At 36.1% G+C, this 21,685-nt stretch overlaps 1 protein-coding gene across 2 annotated transcripts in view; it reads right to left on the bottom strand.

Annotated features, from left to right (window-relative positions):
• The window catches only part of GNAO1 (G protein subunit alpha o1), a 1,256,657-nt gene that overhangs the window by 142,608 nt on the left and 1,092,364 nt on the right, over window positions 1–21,685 (bottom strand). Inside the window, exon 8 of one of the 2 annotated variants that reach the window (XM_044081504.1) lies at window positions 1,733–4,989. The exons of the other annotated variant lie outside the window; for it this stretch is intronic. Within the exon in view, the coding sequence (XP_043937439.1) occupies window positions 4,802–4,989 (188 nt within the window). The 3' untranslated portion in view covers window positions 1,733–4,801. Of the gene's footprint in view, window positions 1–1,732; window positions 4,990–21,685 lie in introns of those variants that run through there. 2 annotated transcript variants of the gene reach the window in all.

Here is a 21,685-nt window from a genome sequence, read left to right as displayed (position 1 = left end):
AAAGTATATCTGTACTGCACTGACACTATATAAGAATATTTCTCAAAGATAGGGCCCTTTTCCATCACTGGAAAGATGCTACCAGAAAACCACCCATACTAAACACAACAGCATGGCCTGGTCAAAGTCTGGAGTGAGGTTTACTGAAGTCCTTAATGGTAGAATGACAGACTTAGGTATAATTTTTACCTAAATATCACAAACATTAAATTCTAATTTTGTGAAAAGTTTGTAAAGAAATGTGGTCTATTACTGTTATCAAATACATGATTCTACAGGCATTTCACATGTCACAGTCTGGCATTTTCTATTACACTCACTTTCCATTAGCACTAGTGTTCTAACCTTTGTTAGGTATGGAAAAAGTATTACTTGCAAAAAATATTCTGAAGTGAGCTGGTATTATATTTGAAGCACAGATCATATATACTTCTTCAGAATGGACTGAACTTATGCTTCATCTCCCCCAAAATGAGTCCAATATATAAAAATCATCACTTACATACAGATAAAACTGTATGCATATCATTATACCTAATATAGCCAACTAAGTGCATTCTTTTACTAAGTGCCATTGTCCATTTTTGAGAAATTTGCTAGACGGTTTGCAGCAGATTCTGAGATAGGATCCTATATTGCTATGTACTACCAGTTGGCTTTCTTAGACACTATGCTGCTGAAGCTATTACCGTTTGGTACAAATCAAACATATATAAGTGGCATTCACTTTGATTGACAAAGCCAGCAAATATCAGAATCATATCATTAGTATCAGAACTAAACATAACACTAGTTTCTGCAAGAAAAGTGATGCATTGTATTATTTTACATTTCATGACAAACGAGCATGGCTTTAGCAGTGCAGACTGACCTCCACACAATCAAGACACTGCTGTCACCTGGCCATTTAGTGTTGTTAGCTCATACACTGTATTGTATAGCTTAAATTATCCAGGTGCCTTTTCTTTAAAATGTTATAAGTCTGAAAAATAAATAAATACTGGCATTTATAGCTAGAGTCAAATTAAGGTCAGAACAGCTGCAAAAAATAAAATAAAATAAAACTGAAGCCATAACTTCTCTTCAGTGACAAATATAATAGCTATCAAAAATATAAACTTATTTTCAAAGTGATTCTTTTTTAATTTACTTTAGATGTAGTAGCAGTAAATGGTATTTAAATATTTTAAACATCAATATATTGCTGCTCCTTTGCCTTTGAGGCTAAGCACAATCTAAATGTATTTTATAGGTAACTGTCACAGAATCATTACTTTCGACTTTCTCAAAACTATATTCAAAACATTTTGGAAACAAAGCACTGTATTTACAGGAACCAATAAAGCTCCGTCAGTAGTCACTGGGATGATCTTCTTGAAAATGTTGACAGTAAAGAGATTAATTATATTAGAAAGTAATAATGTAGTGAGATGCAATCCACAACTACATGTGATGGGAACATGAGATGTTTTCTACCACAAGGGAAATATTGCCAGGAACTACTTTTGTTGAACGTTAACTGTTACAATTTTCTCCACTGTTGTAAAACAGTAGAGTTGTTCATATATAAATTGCGGGGTGTGGGGGTCTCTCCTCATATGGAGTTGTAGGGGGGCTTCACCCCCCTGCAAAAAGCAGCTTATATTGTTATTTTTGAATTGCTGTCCATCGGACAATTATCTTTCAACATATCATAGATTCATGTAGATAGCCTGGTGGCAACTTTTGTGAAAACGTTAAAAAAATTAAGACTATAAAGCTGTTCACTAAAGGCAATCCCTTAACATTATGAAGAAAATTACATTAACAAAAATAAATTCACTTAAAAACACTAGCTGCATGGAAATGGAATACATTCTTGATAGTTTGTATCATAACATAAAGAATAATTTACTGAATCCTTTGCACATTCTTTCTAAGAAATTTGTTAGAAGAAGACACTTTGCAGAAATTTGGCATCATTCTACAGTGGTATATATCCATAAGGAAGTATTATATCAGGTCATAACAGCTACAGACCTATCAGCCAGACTTGTACTATCTGCAAACATGCATTTGGGGTAGTAAAAAATTATATATCAGTTGTACCGTTAGCAGACCTCATACTCAACTGAATTTCCAGTAGATCATATACAGTTAGGAAATGTTAGAATGTAAAGACATATTCGGTAGCCTAAAAAAATAACCACGTGGGACAACTTAAGTTCAGAGATTCCAGAAAAGATACAGGGTCTGGAAAACATAAACTACTTTGATAGACTAAAGGAGACATATTTGTTTTCTGCATCCTACATATGTCTTAGAGGGGACCTGTACTTGGACATATAAAGCCATGAATGAGACATTTCTATATGAAAACTTGGACTTAGAATATATAAACTAAGCAGAGCCAATACAAGAGCCAGTAGCCAGCTGTTTAAATTTAACATATACATGGGAAATGAGGAGTGGTTCATTACCCTATGATTACCACAACTTCAGAATATATTATTGTTCACATGAAAGTTAAGAACCTTACTAAGGGTATTTGGAAATAACACTGATAAGTACAGGGGCAACAGAATATTACAACATGCAATAATAGTAATAGCGTTTCTCAAAGACCAGGAGGCTTTAAGCCTGGCACTGAAGCTGTATCTTCCTTATAGTGCACCCTAATAACTGACAGATTATGCAGTCCTAACTTTATTCACTTACCCACAATGAGGTATTTTTTTTCTTTCTTCTTTTTGAAATTGCAGTTCCTGATTCTGGATTATGTAAATATACAATGCAAAGAACTAAGATACATGATGGTGTAATATCATCTGGCAAAACAATATATAGTATTATTCTTTCCTTTTCTGAGAAATAACAGCAGTATATCCATTTCCACCTGAATATTGATGGAGTCTTGATTATGACCCAGGCACCCCAACACAAGTATGGGAGGAACTCCCCCAGGAGGCAGATGAAAGATGACACATTACATGTTGGGCACAGTTTGGGATGGGTGACTCAGGGGCATGCAAATGTATGAAGCATTACAGACGTAGACTAAAAATATGACAGGAAATATCTGCCAATGAGGGGGATGGGTGGTCAGTGGGGGGGGGTCAGAGGTGCTGTACCACTCACAGCAGGGGGTGCCATCCCTCACATACAACCACTGCATGCCCAACCCTTGTGCATTACAAGCTGTATGCATGATGGATGGTTAGTTCTTAAATGAAGAAATTGGATTGCTATCTGTATGATGGCCTTACCTCAATTGGGAATAAAAGAAAGTATGCCTTGTGCAGGAAATAAATGGGTGCAGCTACTGTTGTGAACTGAAGGCAGATTGGTATGGGGAACAAATGTTCCTCAAGTTTTGTATCCAAAATGTATGCGTAATTAAAATGCATGTGAAGTAAATGCAAATATAACACCATGCATTTAATCACTGCCACTTCTCTGCATCAAATAAGATTAGCATATTAATCTTCTTTTACAATGAGTAACATATGCTTCAGGCAAAAAAATGCTACTTCTAAACTGTGATAGTTATTCGGATAGTAAGCAATGTGAGAATTATCTCTTTTTGAGGGTAGGGCAGGTTGTAAAGTGAGAAGAATTATGTCTAAAACGTATACGATTTATATCAGTGCAGAAAAATAAACTTACAATGAAGTGGGATGTTTTCATGGCACGGAATGGCACGGAATCATTCTGGGACATGTGCATCATGATATTATGAATGAATGTGGTGAGATTATTGTTTGATATTATGAAAGAATGTGGTAAGAGTATTGCTGAAACTGTCTATCCATTAAAACACTGTCAAAAGAATTGTCTGCTGCTCCAGTGGTTAAGAGTGGGACCTACTCCACATGGGAATGAATAGTTGATTTCATTGCTAAACCATTTTATTTGCTTTATTGCAGCTTATCTGATGAAGTTATAGCTTGAAAACCTGAACATTATATACATAATTGCACTCCAGAATTACTCCATTACCTGTGGTGTTTCCTAATTAGCTTGTGAACATCGTGCAGGAAATGTACAAAGTAGCTGTCAAAAGACCAATAATGGACATTTGTCAATATCTATTGTTTTATGCAAGGGCAACCACCCCTCCACCATGTAGGGGGCAGTCCCCCAACTTATTATAATCATCTTCAAGGTCAATGTTACTCAGTGAAAAAGGTAAATATTTTCTGTTCATTAATACTTGTATTATTAGGCAACTCTGGAACAAGAAAGTAGCATTTCCAAAACACAGTACTTGAATTTCTCCATTTTTGAGTACTGTAATTGGGTTTTGGAAAAAGGAATTGCATCCTAATCTTTTTATCTACTTTGGCACACAAAGGGAGTGAAATTATATGAGTGCAGTTAGTTTTAAAATTGTGAGATGAGAGTCATCACTCATATCACAAGAGTTTATCTTTTAAAAATAGCATTCTAGATATGAACAGTGTTGATTGTATGTTAGCAGTCTAAATTAAGAAAAATATGCAGACATATGTCTTTATATGATAAGAAAAGTAGAAAATGTTTTACTACTGTCTCACATAAAATGTACTATTATACATATAAATAAATAAATAAATTAGTAGTATGCCTGATTATTGTCAGTGATACCAAATACTGAAGAAAGAGTAAACACGGAGTACTAGGATAAGAGCGCTGCAACATTCGGAGTATGCTGAATCGCGTAGCTTCACATTTCATAGGGGTATTTTTATGATTTTCATTTTTGTTTTTAATTTAAACGTACAATCCTAATAGCCTAAGAAATGTTTCCTCATTTAAGTTTTTTTAACGAGATAAGCCCATGTCAATATAGTCCACAGCCTCGGAGATTGTTGGCAATGATGACATCTGTCACAGCATCGAAGACGAACTGGATGTTATTGGTATCAGTGGCACATGTGACATGTGTGTAGATCTCCTTGTTTGGAGACTTGTTCTTGCTCTCATATTGAGCCTGTATATATGCTATGGCATCTGTGAATGTACTTGGACCTAGAAAAAAAAGAGAAAGTGCAAATTACTTTATGTAACTTGGCCACAATAATAATTGTGAAAAACCTGATTCAATTAACACAGTCCTTTACAGTTCTTTCATTAATGCAAATTTGTAAACTGAATATGAAATATTGCCAAAAGAAGTAAAATATAACAGGAAATACACTTATAAAATTCTTTTCTTAAATTACTTTTCAGTTTGCTGGGATCAAGCATGTGTCTAAGACACTGCAATAACTCATGAAATTTAGGGCGTGGAGCATTCAACTCATCCCATTAGTTTCTCCTTCACACTTCATACATATATGGGTCATATAAGGTAGGAGAAGGATGTGCACAGTAGACAGTCGGTGTGTCTCTGGAAAGTGTTTGTTTTTGAAGTATGACCCCCCCACCCCCACCCCACACACATATTCTGCCCTATCTTCTAAAGCATGGAGTGAGGTGGTAGTGTAGGAAGACTGGTTTTACTTCTACTCTTTCATCAAATTGCAGTCATTGAGGACTCCATTTGCCTGCAGTGAGGTCCTGCTCAGTTCCCTATGTTTGCAGCAGTGGGCTGCTGGGCATCAAAAAGATTAGCAACAGCATTTTCTCAGCATGAATACCTTAAAGAATCCCTGAAAAAGAGAAACAAGTAAAAGAACAAAGATCTCTTCTCAGCATTTGTTTGTGGCCATGCACCTTTTCATTTAATGAATTGCTTTATACCAAGTAAAATGTCCAAGATGCCTCTGTGCAGTTTTTTTGAAATTAGATATCTATTGCTGCAAGGCATACCTTTCAGCTCCTATGAAGAAAGCATTGCACTATGAATTTGGCATTCAGATTTACCCTTGGTTCTCTTATAAGTACTGATTTAGGTTATAAAATCAGACGTTTAAGGGTACATGCACTTAAATAAATGATCTAAGCCTATACACAGGTTCATTATCACTTACTATACAAGCTCTATTATCTGAAAACCTTCTATTGGAACATTAAGAAGGTGCTCATCTCCGGGACTCTCTGCTGTGAATTTTTAATACTCTAGAGGTTCAGTAGTTATCTGAATTTTGTCTAGACGGTGTTAGTGTTGAAGACAATTGAGGACAGCCTGACAACAGAATATCTCATGCTGTTACACCACTACTGCCTTTGAAGCCAGAGTCAATTGCTTCAATAGACCATCATACTTATGAGGGTAGCTCTAACACCACATGCCAGATCCCTTTCTGGAATAGCCTCCAACTACTGCAACTCCTGCCTCCTGGAGGGATACATGCATACAACATACATAGCTGGCCAGTCCATACCAGCTACTGTGGAACACAGTCATCACCCCAACCCACAGTCATACTAGACCTTTACACTCATGTTGTGGCAGGATGAAGTGGGATGGGCCACCTCCTTGCCCCCAAAATGGGTGAGCTGGTATCAAACATTCATTCAGACTCCCCTGCCTGGTTCTTTCAGCTTCAATTCCTTCTCATCATACAGAGGTTATCCTAGGTGCAACTCATGAGTTTATCCCTGCATGCCACGGTTCCAGGAAACATTCTCCTTCCTTTGATGTCACCTACCACCAGTAAACAGTGCCACAGAATAACTTCCAGGCTACATCACTGCGACAAGGCAGGTATGCAGGATCTAAGGAACAGGAGTAAAGAGAAATCTATAATAGTAATGTCCACCTGAAAACATCTATAGAAGATAATGGTCTGAATAGCATGGTTAGAGGGCATTGTGGCATGCATGGGAGGTATTGTGCAAGTAGGGGCAGCAGTCATTTTTCAGACAGTACAGCCATGCTCAATGTGCATTCAAAGAGCATCTCTGTCTGCTGTCTGGACATGAGTTGTCATGGCTGTGAATGTCCCCAACTGAACTCAAACACAAGGCTGACTCCCTGGCAGGTGATGCCCAGCTTATTTTGTATGTCCTTTACTGTACATTGAGGAACTGATCATTCTTAATGATTTTTCTGAAAGTTGGGTACTTTGGTTGCCAAGCTTGTTACTGAATATTTTTATATGCTGCTATGGACTGGGTGTCATTTCCAGTTTTTTTTTATAAAATTACATTGCCTTCCATTTATAGGCTATGAGTTTTCAAGCATTTTGGAGACTTTATTGAGCTTAAGAATCTTTTTAACATCCATCTTATTTATTCTTTTATACTGGCCTATTCTTGACCACTCTTATGGGACTCAGTTATATTATTCTACGGATTTTTTGCAACATGTACAGCTAACATTTCATTTACTTTATTTTTACTGTCATGCTTTTAATAATTTATGAGGTCTGTTCTTATTTTAACTATTCTTGCTTTCTTGTCTTGACTTTATATTTTTGTTACATTTTATTTGCTGCTATTTTGCTTGGCTATTAGTACTTGTATATAAAGCCATAATCACTACAATTAAGTTGAACTATCTATTTGTATTAACATGTTGCACTGACAGGTAGGACTGCATCATTACGACATGACTGCAGGAGGCCTTTGTGGGCAACGGTCACTCACCATGGTGTAGGCACAGAGTGCACCCTTCACTACTGTATTACCTGACTACAACCATGTGATAGCTATGTTTCTGTCTCATGTGTGTGGACTGAAACTACAACTCCCACTGACTGCAACTCTACGCAGGACTAACCAATGCAGTTTATGTAGCTGTTTATTATTCCTTCCTCCGTATCTGTGCTTATTTGTATCTCATCTGAATTTTGAATTGAAACTCACCTCTACTGCTGTAAGTTCAGCCCACTGATGCCTATTGAGCACAGACAGTGCTGCTGTGGTACTACAGCAATGCCAGTTACATACCAGGGACAACTTTCGGCTTCCATCTCACATCTTGCCTCCCTCATTTCATACATATAAGTTTGTGCTGCTGCATTCAGCATTGAACTGGTGTGTGTGTGTGTGTGTGTGTGTGTGTGTGTGTGTGTGTGTGTGTGTGTGTGTGTGTACATGGATAAGTGTCCATGTATATCTGTGAACTGATTTGCATCAATACTGTGACTCAGCTGCTGCTTTATAGACAGTTACATATCTCTCTCTAATGTTCTGTTGTCCTGGAAAGGGAAGTAAATTTTTTCATGCAGGTAACATATACTGTTAACTAACAAAAACATAAGGTATATTGTTAACTTATGAAAAGATAAGGTATACTGTTAACTTACACAAAGGTAAGGTACACTGTTAATTTACAGAAAGATAAGGTATACTGTTAATTTACACAAAGGTAAGGTATACTGTTAACTTACATGAAGGTAAGGTACACTGTTAACTTACACAAAGATAAGGTATACTGTTAACTTACATGAAGGTAAGGTACACTGTTAACTTACACAAAGATAAGGTATACTGTTAACTTACATGAAGGTAAGGTACACTGTTAACTTACACAAAGATAAGGTATACTGTTAACTTACATGAAGGTAAGGTACACTGTTAACTTACACAAAGATATGGTATACTGTTAATTTACACAAAGGTAAGGTACACTGTTAACTTACATAAATGTAAGGTATACTGTTAACTTACATAAAGGTAATTTACACTGTTACCTTACACAAAGATAAGGTATACTGTTAATTTACAGAAAGATAAGGTACACTGTTAACTTACACAAAGGTAAGGTATGCTGTTCATTTACAGAAAGGTAAGGTACACTGTTAACTTACACAAAGGTAAGGTATACTGTTAACTTACATAAAGGTAAGGTACACTGTTAACTTACACAAAGATAAGGTATACTGTTAATTTACACAAAGGTAAGGTATACTTTTAACTTACATGAAGGTAAGGTACACTGTTAACTTACACAAAGATAAGGTATACTGTTAATTTACAGAAAGGTAAGGTACACTGTTAACTTACACAAAGATAAGGTATACTGTTAACTTACATAAAGGTAAGGTACACTGTTAACTTACACAAAAATAAGGTATACTGTTAATTACTAAGGAATATTTGTGTAACAAAATACTAAATTACCAACATGCCACGGAGTTCCAATGAGTGATCTAACACCTTTGGTTCACTGTAATGTCACAGTAAGGCCAAACTCTGCAAAAAGTCAAAAATTGCTTGCAAAAGATTGTATAATAGTCCACTGTGAAGCTTCCTCCAGTCTCGAGTGTAATAAAACAATTCTCCGTCTATTCCAATAAAGTGCGTTTTCTCCCAAAAGATATTGCACAAATACCGGCTTAAAACTAAATTTATTAACTGAAACGACAAAAAAACTGCTTGTGGAAATCCAAGCAGTCCGTTGTTGAACAGCTACAACGCTAACAAGCGTACTAGCGTACTAACAAACAAACCAACGGAAAACAAAACGCTGGTTGCACAAAACTAAAATACATTTAAGATGTATCAGAACTTTTTTTAAAATGTATCAGAACTTTTTTTTTAAAAATACATATAAAACACGGACAGACTGTCACGGTTAAGCGCTTTCACTCAAACCTCTTGAGCTTCTTCAGAACTATTCTGTCTTTGGTTGTCCGTCTTTTAAAACTTCTTTGGTGCCAAATCACCAGCTAAAATTTAAAGCAACAGTGTATCCAAATATATCCCTTTGAATAATACACGACCATATAAACTTGATGATCTATACATCTCATTCTTATGTATATCCATTACAAGAACTATTATTGTACTGACACTGGTATAAATTGCTAAAACTGTGTACATTTCCTAACAATGAATTGTTCATATATAATATGAATAGTGTACATAATAGCATACATATAACAGCATATCAAAATCAATAATAATGTGTGACCTGCACTTGTAATCCTAGGTCTATCAACTTAATAAAACTAACTGAATGTTTGTGCTACTTGACTATAGTTGACCTCAAGTATTGCCTTTAATGAGATGTTATCATTAAGTCCTGGTGGGGTGGTGGCAACGGTGAATATTTGCCACCAAGCTTCATGATAATTTAAAACTTTTTTGATATCTCCACCTCTAGGGTCATTTTTAATCAAATCTAACAGCCCAAATTTAAAATAGTGATCATCCCCATTAGTATCTATATGTTTGAACAGTGCACTTCTTTCATCTTTTTTCTTTATATTGTACATATGTTCGTATATACGCTTTTTCAAACTTCTTTCAGTTTTTCCCACATAGTAACTGTAACATTCTTGACAAACAGCAATGTATACTAACATCTTGGAATTGCAATTTCCCCCTGATGAACCTAATTTTAGATTTAATAGCATTGTTTAACATAATTTCCTTTTTATCAATAATATGACAGCACTGGCTACATGAACCGCATTTCTTAGTATGTTGGGTAGCATTTCTGCATTTTCCATTACTGTGTGTATTTCCCTTTTCTAATAGCCTTTTAATATTAGCTCCCATCTTATATACTGTACTTGGTTTATCTCCTATTTTGCTCCTGTTTCATCACTAAGTAATATATACCAATAATTCTTAATGATCTGTAAGACATTTCTACTTTGTGGATTGTACATCAAAATTAGTGCTCTTCGCTTGTCTTCACCTAATTTAGTGTTGTTCCCCACATATACATTGTTTCCATTATTTCCTGAGATGATTTTGTTGCCTAACCCTAATAATGGTTTGTATTTGGTGTTCCAAAGACTCAAAAAATAATTGTCCACATCATCCAATAATTTTTGTGGGTAGCCCCTATCAAGAAACATATTGTGTATGAGATTGATCTCATCTACCGAATGTTCATACTCTGTAGCTATCCTCATAGCCCTTATACATTGACCTTTGTATACATTCTTTTTTAATTTTTCAGGGTGGCAACTTGCATAAGATAAATAATCATTGGAAAAAGTTTCCTTTCTAAAAATTTTAGAATGTAATTTCCCTCCATCCGTATATATAAATGTGTCAAGATAGACTGTGCCAACCCTGTTGTGAGAATAACTGAATTTCAAAAAATCACTACTATAATTAAGAAACTGGATAAACTCTAATAGTCCTTCTTCACTTGATTTCCATATGATATAAATGTCGTCTAAAAATCTAACATAATAGGCAATGTGCTCAGAATAAGGGCTAGAAAAAAAGGATAGAGTCCTCCCAATCAAGCATGACCAGGTTGGCATAAATAGGAGCACAGGCTGCTCCCATTGCCACCCCCCCTGGTCTGCCGGAAATACTCCCCTTCAAAATATATAAAGTTGTTATCCAGAATGATGTCCACCATTTCCAATAATAAACTCACCTCATCCCATGTAATACCTGCATATTTTCTAAGGCTATTGCCAAAGGCTTCTAGACCCATATTTTTCGGTATGCAAGAAAAAAGATCAATAACATCAATTGTAACAAATATATAATCATCTTTACATATTTGTGTGGGGAAATTCCATTGTATTTTTATGAATTTTTGGTATACCAACAATAGTAGCCATCCTAGGGCTCTTCACATTTAAAAACTTATAGGTGTCTTTGTTTATTCTACCATCAATCAAGAATTCTTCAATGTAGCACATCAGAGAATAGATAGTTACATTGCTATACCAAAAATTCATAAAAATACAATGGACCCCCCGTTTCGACCTATTATATCTGGGAGTAAATCCAAGACATATCCCATGGGGAAATACATAGATGTTAAACTGAAACATATCTACAATTATATATCACATCTAGTAAAAGATTCCTGGGATTTCTTAAGGAATTTCCCCACACAAATATGGAAAGATGATTATATATTTGTTACAATTGATGTTATTGATCTTTTTTCTTGCATACCGAAAAATATGGGTCTAGAAGCCTTTGGCAATAGCCTTAGAAAATATGCAGGTATTACATGGGATGAGGTGAGTTTATTATTGGAAATGGCGGACATCATTCTGGATAACAACTTTATATATTTTGAAGGGGAGTATTTCTGGCAGACCAGGGGGGTGGCAATGGGAGCAGCCTGTGCTCCTATTTATGCCAACCTGGTCATGCTTGATTGGGAGGACTCTATCCTTTTTTCTAGCCCTTATTTTGAGCACATTGCCCATTATGTTAGATTTTTAGACGACATTTATATCATATGGAAATCAAGTGAAGAAGGACTATTAGAGTTTATCCAGTTTCTTAATTATAGTAGCGATTTTTTGAAATTCACTTATTCTCACAACAGGGTTGGCACAGCCTATCTTGACACATTTATATATACAGATGGAGGGAAATTACATTCTAAAATTTTTAGAAAGGAAACTTTTTCCAATGATTATTTATCTTATGCAAGTTGTCACCCTGAAAAATTAAAAAAGAATGTATACAAAGGTCAATGTATAAGGGCTATGAGGATGACTACAGGGTATGAACATTTGGTAGATGAGATCAATCTCATACACAATATGTTTCTTGAAAGGGGCTACCCACAAAAATTATTGGATAATGTGGACAATTATGTTTTGAGTCTTTGGAACACCAAATACAAACCATTATTAGGGTTAGGCAACGAACTCATCTCAGGAAATAATGGAAACAATGTATATGTGGGGAACAACACCAAATTAGGTGAAGACAAGCGAAGGGCACTAATTTTGATGTACAATCCACAAAGTAGAAATGTCTTACAGATCATTAAGAATTATTGGTATATATTACTTAGTGATGAAACAGTTAGGAGCAAAATAGGAGATAAACCAAGTAGAGTGTATAAGATGGGAGCTAATATTAAAAAGGCTATTAGAAAAGGGAAATACACACAGTAATGGAAAATGCAGAAATGCTACCCAACATACTACGAAATGCGGTTCATGTAGCCAGTGCTGTCATATTATTGATAAAAAGGAAATTATATTAAACAATGCTATTAAATCTAAAATTAGGTTCATCAGGGGGAATTGCAATTCCAAGATGTTAGTATACATTGCTGTTTGTCAAGAATGTTACAGTTACTACATGGGAAAAACTGAAAGAAGTTTGAAAAAGCTTATATACGAACATATGTACAATATAAAGAAAAAGATGAAAGAAGTGCACTGTTCAAACATATAGATACTAATGGGGATGATCACTATTTTAAATTTGGGCTGTTAGATTTGGTTAAAAATGACCCTAGAGGTGGAGATATCAAAAAAGTTTTAAATTACCGTGAAGCTTGGTGGCAAATAATTACTGATGCCACCACCCCACCAGGACTTAATGATAACATCTCATTAAAGGCAATACTTGAGGTCAACTTATAGTCAAGTAGCACAAACATTCAGTTAGTTTTAGTAAGTTGATAGACCTAGGATTACAAGTGCAGGTCACACATTATTATTGATTTTGATATGCTGTTATATGTATGCTATTATGTACACTATTCATATTATATATGAACAATTCATTGTTAGGAAATGTACACAGTTTTAGAAATTTATACCAGTGTCAATACAATAATAGTTCTTGTGATGGATATACATAAGAATGAGATGTATAGATCATCAAGTTTATATGGTCGTGTATTATTCAAAGGGATATATTTGGATACACTGTTGCTTTAAATTTTAGCTGGTGATTTGGCACCAAAGAAGTTTTAAAAGACGGACAACCAAAGACAGAATAGTTCTGAAGAAGCTCAAGAGGTTTGAGTGAAAGCGCTTAACCGTGACAGTTTGTCCGTGTTTTATATGTATTTTTTAAAAAAAGTTCTGATACATTTAAAAAAAGTTCTGATACATCTTAAATGTATTTTAGTTTTGTGCAACCAGCGTTTTGTTTTCCGTTGGTTTGTTTGTTAGTACGCTAGTACGCTTGTTAGCGTTGTAGCTGTTCAACAACGGACTGCTTGGATTTCCACAAGCAGTTTTTTTTGTCGTTTCAGTTAATAAATTTAGTTTTAAGCCGGTATCTGTGCAATATCTTTTGGGAGAAAACGCACTTTATTGTAATAGACGGAGAATTGTTTTATTACACTCGAGACTGGAGGAAGCTTCACAGTGGACTATTATACAATCTTTTGCAAGCAATTTTTGACTTTTTGCAGAGTTTGGCCTTACTGTGACATTACAGTGAACCAAAGGTGTTAGATCACTCATTGGAACTCTGTGGCATGTTGGTAATACTGTTAATTACTCTTAATTTACATAAAGTGGACTAACCTGCTAAAACACGACTCATGAAACCTACCATGTTACAGATCTACCTGACGTAATGAATATGGAAGCAAGGTGAAATCTTATTCTAAGCCACAAATTCCTGAACATTTAGTGGACAGGAATTGTGGATGGCATTCTAGTCAACTATTTGTTACAGCATCTTTTCATTTTTCATGTATTAAATGGACAAACCTTTTTTCATGAAGTCATCAACCCCATAATGGTTTAAGTTGAATACTTTAAAGTGATAATCATATTTTAAATTTAATGTGAAAAATGCATCAGTACCTAAAGAAAAGGAAATGGCGCCTTATGCATATTATTAGACCCATCCCTGTGAGGAATGGATCCCTTTTCTGGCTAGCTTTAAGTCTAGTTAATTTTTTATCTTTAGACCTAGAACCATTTTCATGTGCATTCACTGAAATCTGTCACTATAAATGCAATCAGTAACAGGGTGTGGATTTCATTAAACAGTTCCTCTCACAAAGCAGTCTGGGAAAAAAGGTGTGCGGCCATCAAGTGGCAGTGCAGTTACTAAATTTTATATGAATACTAAGCTGATCGTGCCTGTAACAAACAGTGTTTTCTTGAGCAGAAGAATGTAATTTATAACAATATCAAAACTCATTTCAGACTCTAAGTATGTATGTTTATGTATTTAATATTTATTAACAGGGGAAAAACTCTGATCCATCTCGAATATTTTAGGGATCAGCTAGGGGAAATAAGACTTTAAAACAATAACAACAGCCTTGAAACAATTTTAGAGACCAGTAAATATATAAAGTAACCAAACAACAATGTCAAAGCAATCATTATAGAGGAAAGTAAACACAAATGTTATAATGGAAAACATTGAAGTATTCTGAGAAAAAAATTGCATATTTGTAATAGGTGCAATTGAAGATGATCACTGAACTGAGAGCAGGCCTCTCAAACTTTTAGAACAAGAATTCTGGGCAAAACCAAAAATAATGTCAGAACACAGGCCCAGAATCAGGGATATATTTTAAATACTGCACCTATTAGCCTACAGAATTGGCAGAGTAAGAGGTTTTCCATTTGCATGCATTTTCTGAAAGATATCAAGTTTGAAACTTAAATATTTGTCATTATTTAGTGACTTCAATCCTCAGTGATTTGCCAGAAAACCACAAATGTTATGAGGAATAAACTAAAATGAGGCAAAAATCTAGGCATTCTGTGAAATTCTGGTCAGTTGAGAGGTTTAAGCAGGAGGGGAAAAGAATAACAATAGAGTAAGGGGATTTAACAAGATTTGTAAGGTCGTATACAGGTAGTAGAATGGGCGTTCGAAAGACATGCGTTGAATGGGCATGCCTTCGTTGAAGGTTGGGCGTGGGGCTGGCAACTCGACACCATAAAAACCAACTGCCAATCATTAGCGAACCGGAGTACCGCTGTGGCGAGCCCTAACCGGGAAAAGCCGAAAGACCAACAACAACAACATACAGGTAGTAGAACTTATGAAGGAGAACAAAATAAGGAGTTAGTGATAACAGTTAAACAGTCATCAGAAAATAAAGGGATATATACAGATCGTTGTACTTCTTGAAGTACCAATAGTGATACTAAAGTGGTGTTTTTAAAGCAAATTTTAGCTGGTTGAAGAATTTAGATGAAGGGACTGAATTCAAATTAAGCCATAATTTGTGGGAATAAAAATACCAACAAAGTATAAGTGCTGTTGTTCTTAACAAAGATCCTTCATAGGTTGGTACTAGGCTATCGGCCCTAGGGCCTATACAAGCCTAGCCATAACAATTCCCTGGCTATTTCTTCCCACACTATTTACTTCCCTGCACCCCTGTCTAGCATATGTTTAATAACAATTTATGGAAAATTACCTGCTATGAAGGAATTTATAACACGGAAGCACTGAATAATTTGCTATAATTATTACTTTATTCACAAATGGATAACACTTATTGGTATACAATTTCCCTTTTTATGGATAATAAAGTAGCACAGTTCCTTAACATACTTGTTTATGTCCAGATAGTATAAGTCTGCGCAGGTCATTATCCTGAAACCGCAAGTTAACAAAATGAAGGGGGCTTGTCACAGATCAAGCAAAAATCTACATTTGGCATATCTGTGCTCCAAGCATTGTGATGCAATGGGACAGTGACACTATGTAGAAGAGCTGTATGGCCATTCCATAATGACATACACTGTGTAGAATCCCGTTACTGATGAGACAGAGAGCTGTAGCTCAACAGAGAGGTATGCTGGATTGTGCCTGCCTAAAACGCACATTAATAAAACCTTAGGCAAGGATCTTTTTTAACAAAAACTATGGAGAAAGTAGAATAGCTGAAATGGGCACCAAAGAATGCATATATGCTACAGCAGTCGTTAGATAAGAGCATAACGCACACTTTGTAACTTACCAACTAGCAAAGAGAAAACACAACATAAAATGTAATAAATTTAGAGATTAGTGGTAAAAGACAGATCAAGGAAATAGAGTGCAGGACAGAAGCTCTTTTTTGTAGGTTGTTTCATGTAATGAATAAATCACTCTAACGCCATTTGAAGCTCTCTGTTAGACACCTGATAAATCATTCATGTTGTGGAATGATGAATATTCTGTAAAAGTGAAGCTTGCACCATACAGCTAAATCCTAAGCCATCAGATAAAAACCTGAAGATGCTGTCAGAAGTATATGAAACAGAAAACCCATACTAGGGACAAGTCTGCTATCAGGCAGTGATTTTTTTTGTCTAAGAGATGGTTTCTGTCTCTTGAACCACAAAATTAGCATTTAATCCTTGAAGGCTTTTTACTGAAGCACTAGAGTTTAATAAAGATTATTCCAGGGTCTGTAGCCTTGTTGTTTTATATTATATTATTTTATTTTTTTCTGTTTTGTGGCCATAAAATTAGCATTACCTGTCTGGGGATAGGTTGACATAATAGTTAAGGTGTTTAAGGTGCAGGGTTTGATTTTCACATGGGTAATTGGCTAGGCTTAAATGGCCCACAAGGGCAGTTAGCCTAGTACTAATCTAAGAACATATGATACCCCAGATTGTCATCTCTGCTGCCACTTGTATTGTTTATTGAAACCCCTCATCCCTCCATTCAGGCCCCTTTGTCTGACAAGATAACCTTAGTTAATATCTTCTTTATACTCTACCTACACTCAGCTATATTTCCTGTAATCCACACAATTATTACTGAGTGCTCTATAATTGTGTGTTTGTTGGTTTTGCAGCCTACATGCCTTTCTGAACAACTAAATTAATGGTAATAAAGAACTATAGCTTCCAGAGTACTGCATCATATTTTCACTATACCACAAAGAGTACAGCAAATACTTTTTAGACATTTCCAAAGGACTGACATGGAAAAGGATGCACTACTCTCCTTTCTCTGCCCCTCTGTCAGCTGACTGTCTGGAAAATGTACCTACTGTCTATCCATTGTCAGAGGTCAACTACTGCTCACCTGCCTCCTACCACCAGCATGGGAAACAAATCAGCTTTTTTTCAGACACACATAACCTCACAAAATCATTTCACATCCAATATAATGTGGCCAGATATGGAGTATAACAGAGTACACCCATTCATTCTCTCACATTAAAGAGATACTTTTGAATTTCAGTGTGTGCTTTCAAAATTATAACAAGTCTCAGTACACATTTTTTGTCAGTTTTCCTTTTGAAACTACATACAACATATTACTACCCCCTTCTAAAAAGTATGTAGTGGAAATGTTTTCTTTCTCCTACTGTTGCCTCAGTGCCTTGACTTTATAATGTTACATGCTCCTCCAACAAACTATAACATAAATAGTAACAGCAACATGGAAAATTACAATGAAACAGTTGCTTCATTATTCACCGCATTAAGTCTAATAAAATGGGTATCTGAAATACAAATCAAGTCACTTGACTCTTACATTTCTAAAACTTCTGGAAGGGAGTTTGTCACTAACATGCAGTGAGACTTTTTTTTCGGTTGTGAATATTTTAAATTAGTTGAACTATGAGTGTTTGCATGCTAAGATTCTAGTAAAATGACAGGAATGAATGAAGTGGGTAGTTTACATAAGATGGAAAAAAAGAGAGTAATAGAGCTCACTGAAGGCTACAATTGCCTGGCCCGCATAGCATTCTCAGCCACAATCCTGGCCACAAGGTAAGGGCAAGTATAAATAAATGTGCACAATTTAGTGTAACCAATCAATTAGCATGTTCTTTGAAGATGGTAGACTAGAAATATATGTAGATAATATAAAAACATAAAAGAGCAAGTTAATGACAGAACTACTTTTTTAGACTGGTAAAAACTAAGTTAGAAATGATACTCCAATTTATAGCCTTTTTACCAAGTTATGTATAAAGCAAAGAGAAACTATTCAGAGAAAATTAACTAAACTAATTATTGGTGTAGCACAGATTGCAAAATTTAAGCCTTTTCTCCCTTGTTTATTGTAGACTAAGTTGGGGTTTAATATTTGTGTACAAGGTCATTCAGGACAACTGTTTATTTAAGTGTTTAAGTCTGAAGGCATCTGGGTGTATATTGGATGCTTGAACTTTTAAAAGTTTGAGTGCCATATGGTCGACACCACATGATCGAACTTTTGAAATTTTGAACGTTTTAACGGAGATCTCCATACAACGCGGAATGGGAAGATTTCCCTTTTCTGCACTGTAGTGCGATCTCAGAGTTGGTATATTTAAAGAGCAGGGGGGTGGGGTGCAGGGGGGCTTGTCCCCCTGCTTAAAACATTGAGGTAGGTTATTTGTGTAGTTTAGTTTTTTTTTGGATGTTTGAACTTTTAAAAGTTTGATCATATGGTGTCGACCATATGACACTCAAACTTTTAAAAGTTTGATCATCCAATATAAATCCAGGCATCTTGCACAAACAAATATACACTTAACATGTCATTGAATAGAAATGATAATTTAATCAGCTAGTTTCACGGAGGATAGTATCCCATTAGAATATGTTACCTGAGAGACTCAGCATGTTAAACAACACTAAAGGGTTTAAATCTAGTTTAGAGCTATCTATTGGTAACCACTGTTATAAGGCTACTTTTTATCAAGTATTATAGGCTCTGTTCTTAAGCAGTACATGGTATGATGTAAAATATTACACACGATATGCTACAGCTACACCACACTTGGCATCTGAGCACACTCCACTTAAGTGCCCAGATAGAGATACTTTGAAATTAAAAGTCTGAAACAGATTGACCGTGGCAAGGCCAAACATGTAAGTTAGTGCCTAAAGTGAAAGACTGCGCACTACCTTCTCATTGGTGATTACATTACTGACTACTTCTGTGAAGAGTCCATGTGATTCCAGACATTCTGGCCTTATAACACTTTGACGTCAATCAAGAGGATGCATAAAAATACAGACACTGTGCAGGAGCTACTGGCATCTATGATGTCTTTACTCTGACTGCTTCCAGAAAGAAGTGGACCATAATGCAGATATATCCTGTGGCTTGGCATTACAATCTTTAGAAATATATATACTTCCATGTTACACCCCTCCCCCCCTTTCAAGTTAGGAAATACGCTGTTTTAAACAATCCATGATGTGCAATGCATTAATTACACTGCTCACTTAAATTATTTTAACTTTATACAATGTACTTCATAGGCATTTGTTCACATCCAACAGGCATTTTAGTAGATACAAGTTTTACACATTTAATATCAAGATCACCTCTGGAAATGTACTTAGATCAGCCAGGTTTGTTCAGTAACCTTTGGTATCATGATCATCTTTCAAACTATCCCTAGATCTTATTGATACATCACTTGTTTTCCTAATACATAATCACTCTGGACATCAGGATTCCTTTTGTGAAATTAATTGCTCTGCAACTTTTCTTGGAGACACAACAAGAAGAACTCTCATCCATTCTTTACTATCTTAGTTCTCTCAGCCTATTTTCTCAGTTTAATTTCTCAGTCTTTTGGGTTTCTAATACCATGACAGGAATGGACCCCATTCCTAAGTGAAAGTATGACTAAAGTTTATGAAATTAATATTGTTTCAGTCTTTGATGGCAGCCAGAAAGTACAGTTGTGTACTTACCATAAATGTAGATGCTCGAGTGTATTCACTGTTGCAGTCATTACAATTGGGTTATCCTGCTGGCAGGCTACCCACAGTTGGCCTGAATTCCAAAGTCTAGGTACGGCGTCAGTTGCTGTCACCTCCTCCCTGACGTCTGTGCGCCAGGGGTATAAAAGATGCAGCCGACACCATTTTCTTCAGTTTTTCTTGCCCCAGATGTCAGGTGCCCCCAAAAAGGTAGGCTAAAAATATGTCAATAAAGCATGCATGCACCAAGGTAATTTTTTCCTTCATCTACAAGCAAATACACCACATAGGTTGTATAGAATAGAGAAGTACAGATATGTTCCAGCAAAGATAAGGGGGATAGTTGGAGGGTTACCTGGACTGCAACAGTGAATACACTCAAACATCTATATTTATGGTAGCTACACAACTGTACTATGTTCATCGTGTTTCACTGTTGCAGTCATTACAATTGGGTTGAATCCCAAAGCTAAGGTTGGGAGGCTGGAGCTAAATATGATTAGGAGCGGCTATGAGGCCCTGCAGAACTGCAGTGGCAAAGCCTGCCCTGGATTTAGAGTAGAGTGGTAAGTGATAGTGCTTTGTAAAAGTGTGCACTGAACTCCAGGATGCAGCCTCTAAAATGTCTTTGGTTGGTACTCCTCTGAGGAAGGCTGCTGAAGTGGCTGCTGCTCTGGTTGAATGTGGCCTAATGCCCTTAGGCACTGATTTGCCATGTTGTGAATAGCAGAAACGAATGCAGTGGCCTATCCACTTTTAAATAGTCTGCTTTGAGATAGCCTTTCCTTGTGATCCTGCAGCATATGCCACTAGTAATTGTTCAGTCTTTCTGAAAGCTTTGGTTCTGTCCAAGTAGAAGCACAGCTGTCTGTGTATGTCCAAAGAATGCAGAAGTCTCTCACCCATATTCTGTGGGTTTGGGTAAAAGGTAGGCAAATGAATAGTTTGGTTAAGGGCCACACTGGACACTACCTTAGGCATAAATGTTGGGTTTGTCCTCAGAGAAACCCTATCTGGATGGAAAATGATAAAAGGTTCCACAACCATGAGTGCCTGTAGCTCTGAAACTCATCTTGCAGAGGTTATTGCTAGCAGTAGAGCTGTTTTCCACGATAAAAATTTTATATCAGCTGTAGCGGCTGGCTCAAAAGGAGGCAGGGTGAGTTTTTCCAAGACATAATTGAGGTCCCATGCAGGTATTGATGATCTCCTTGGAGGCCTTAAGTTTTTGGCTCCTCTGAGGTACTTAATAAAGGATAAGAAAAAATAGGTGGCTCTGTATTGTAATAAGCTGAAATGGCAGAGGCATGAATCTTAATTGATGAAAAGGATAGGCCTTTGTCCAGCATCTCAAGAATATTTGGTACAGTCGTGTCAATCCCTTGTGCCTGGTTCCAAGCACAGAATCTCTTCCATTTTTCAGCATATTTTTTCTGGTACTAGGCCTCCTGGCCTCCAAAATAACATCCATCACTGCTTTAGAGAGAGGTGTCTTTTGAATGACTACATTATCC

This window comes from Protopterus annectens, chromosome 8.part0, assembly GCF_019279795.1.
Source record: "Protopterus annectens isolate FY-2018-M chromosome 8.part0, PAN1.0, whole genome shotgun sequence".
Classification (NCBI taxonomy): domain Eukaryota; kingdom Metazoa; phylum Chordata; order Ceratodontiformes; family Protopteridae; genus Protopterus; species Protopterus annectens.
The sequence above is the reverse complement of the archived record's forward strand: the minus strand, read 5'-3'. Positions and strand labels throughout refer to the sequence as shown.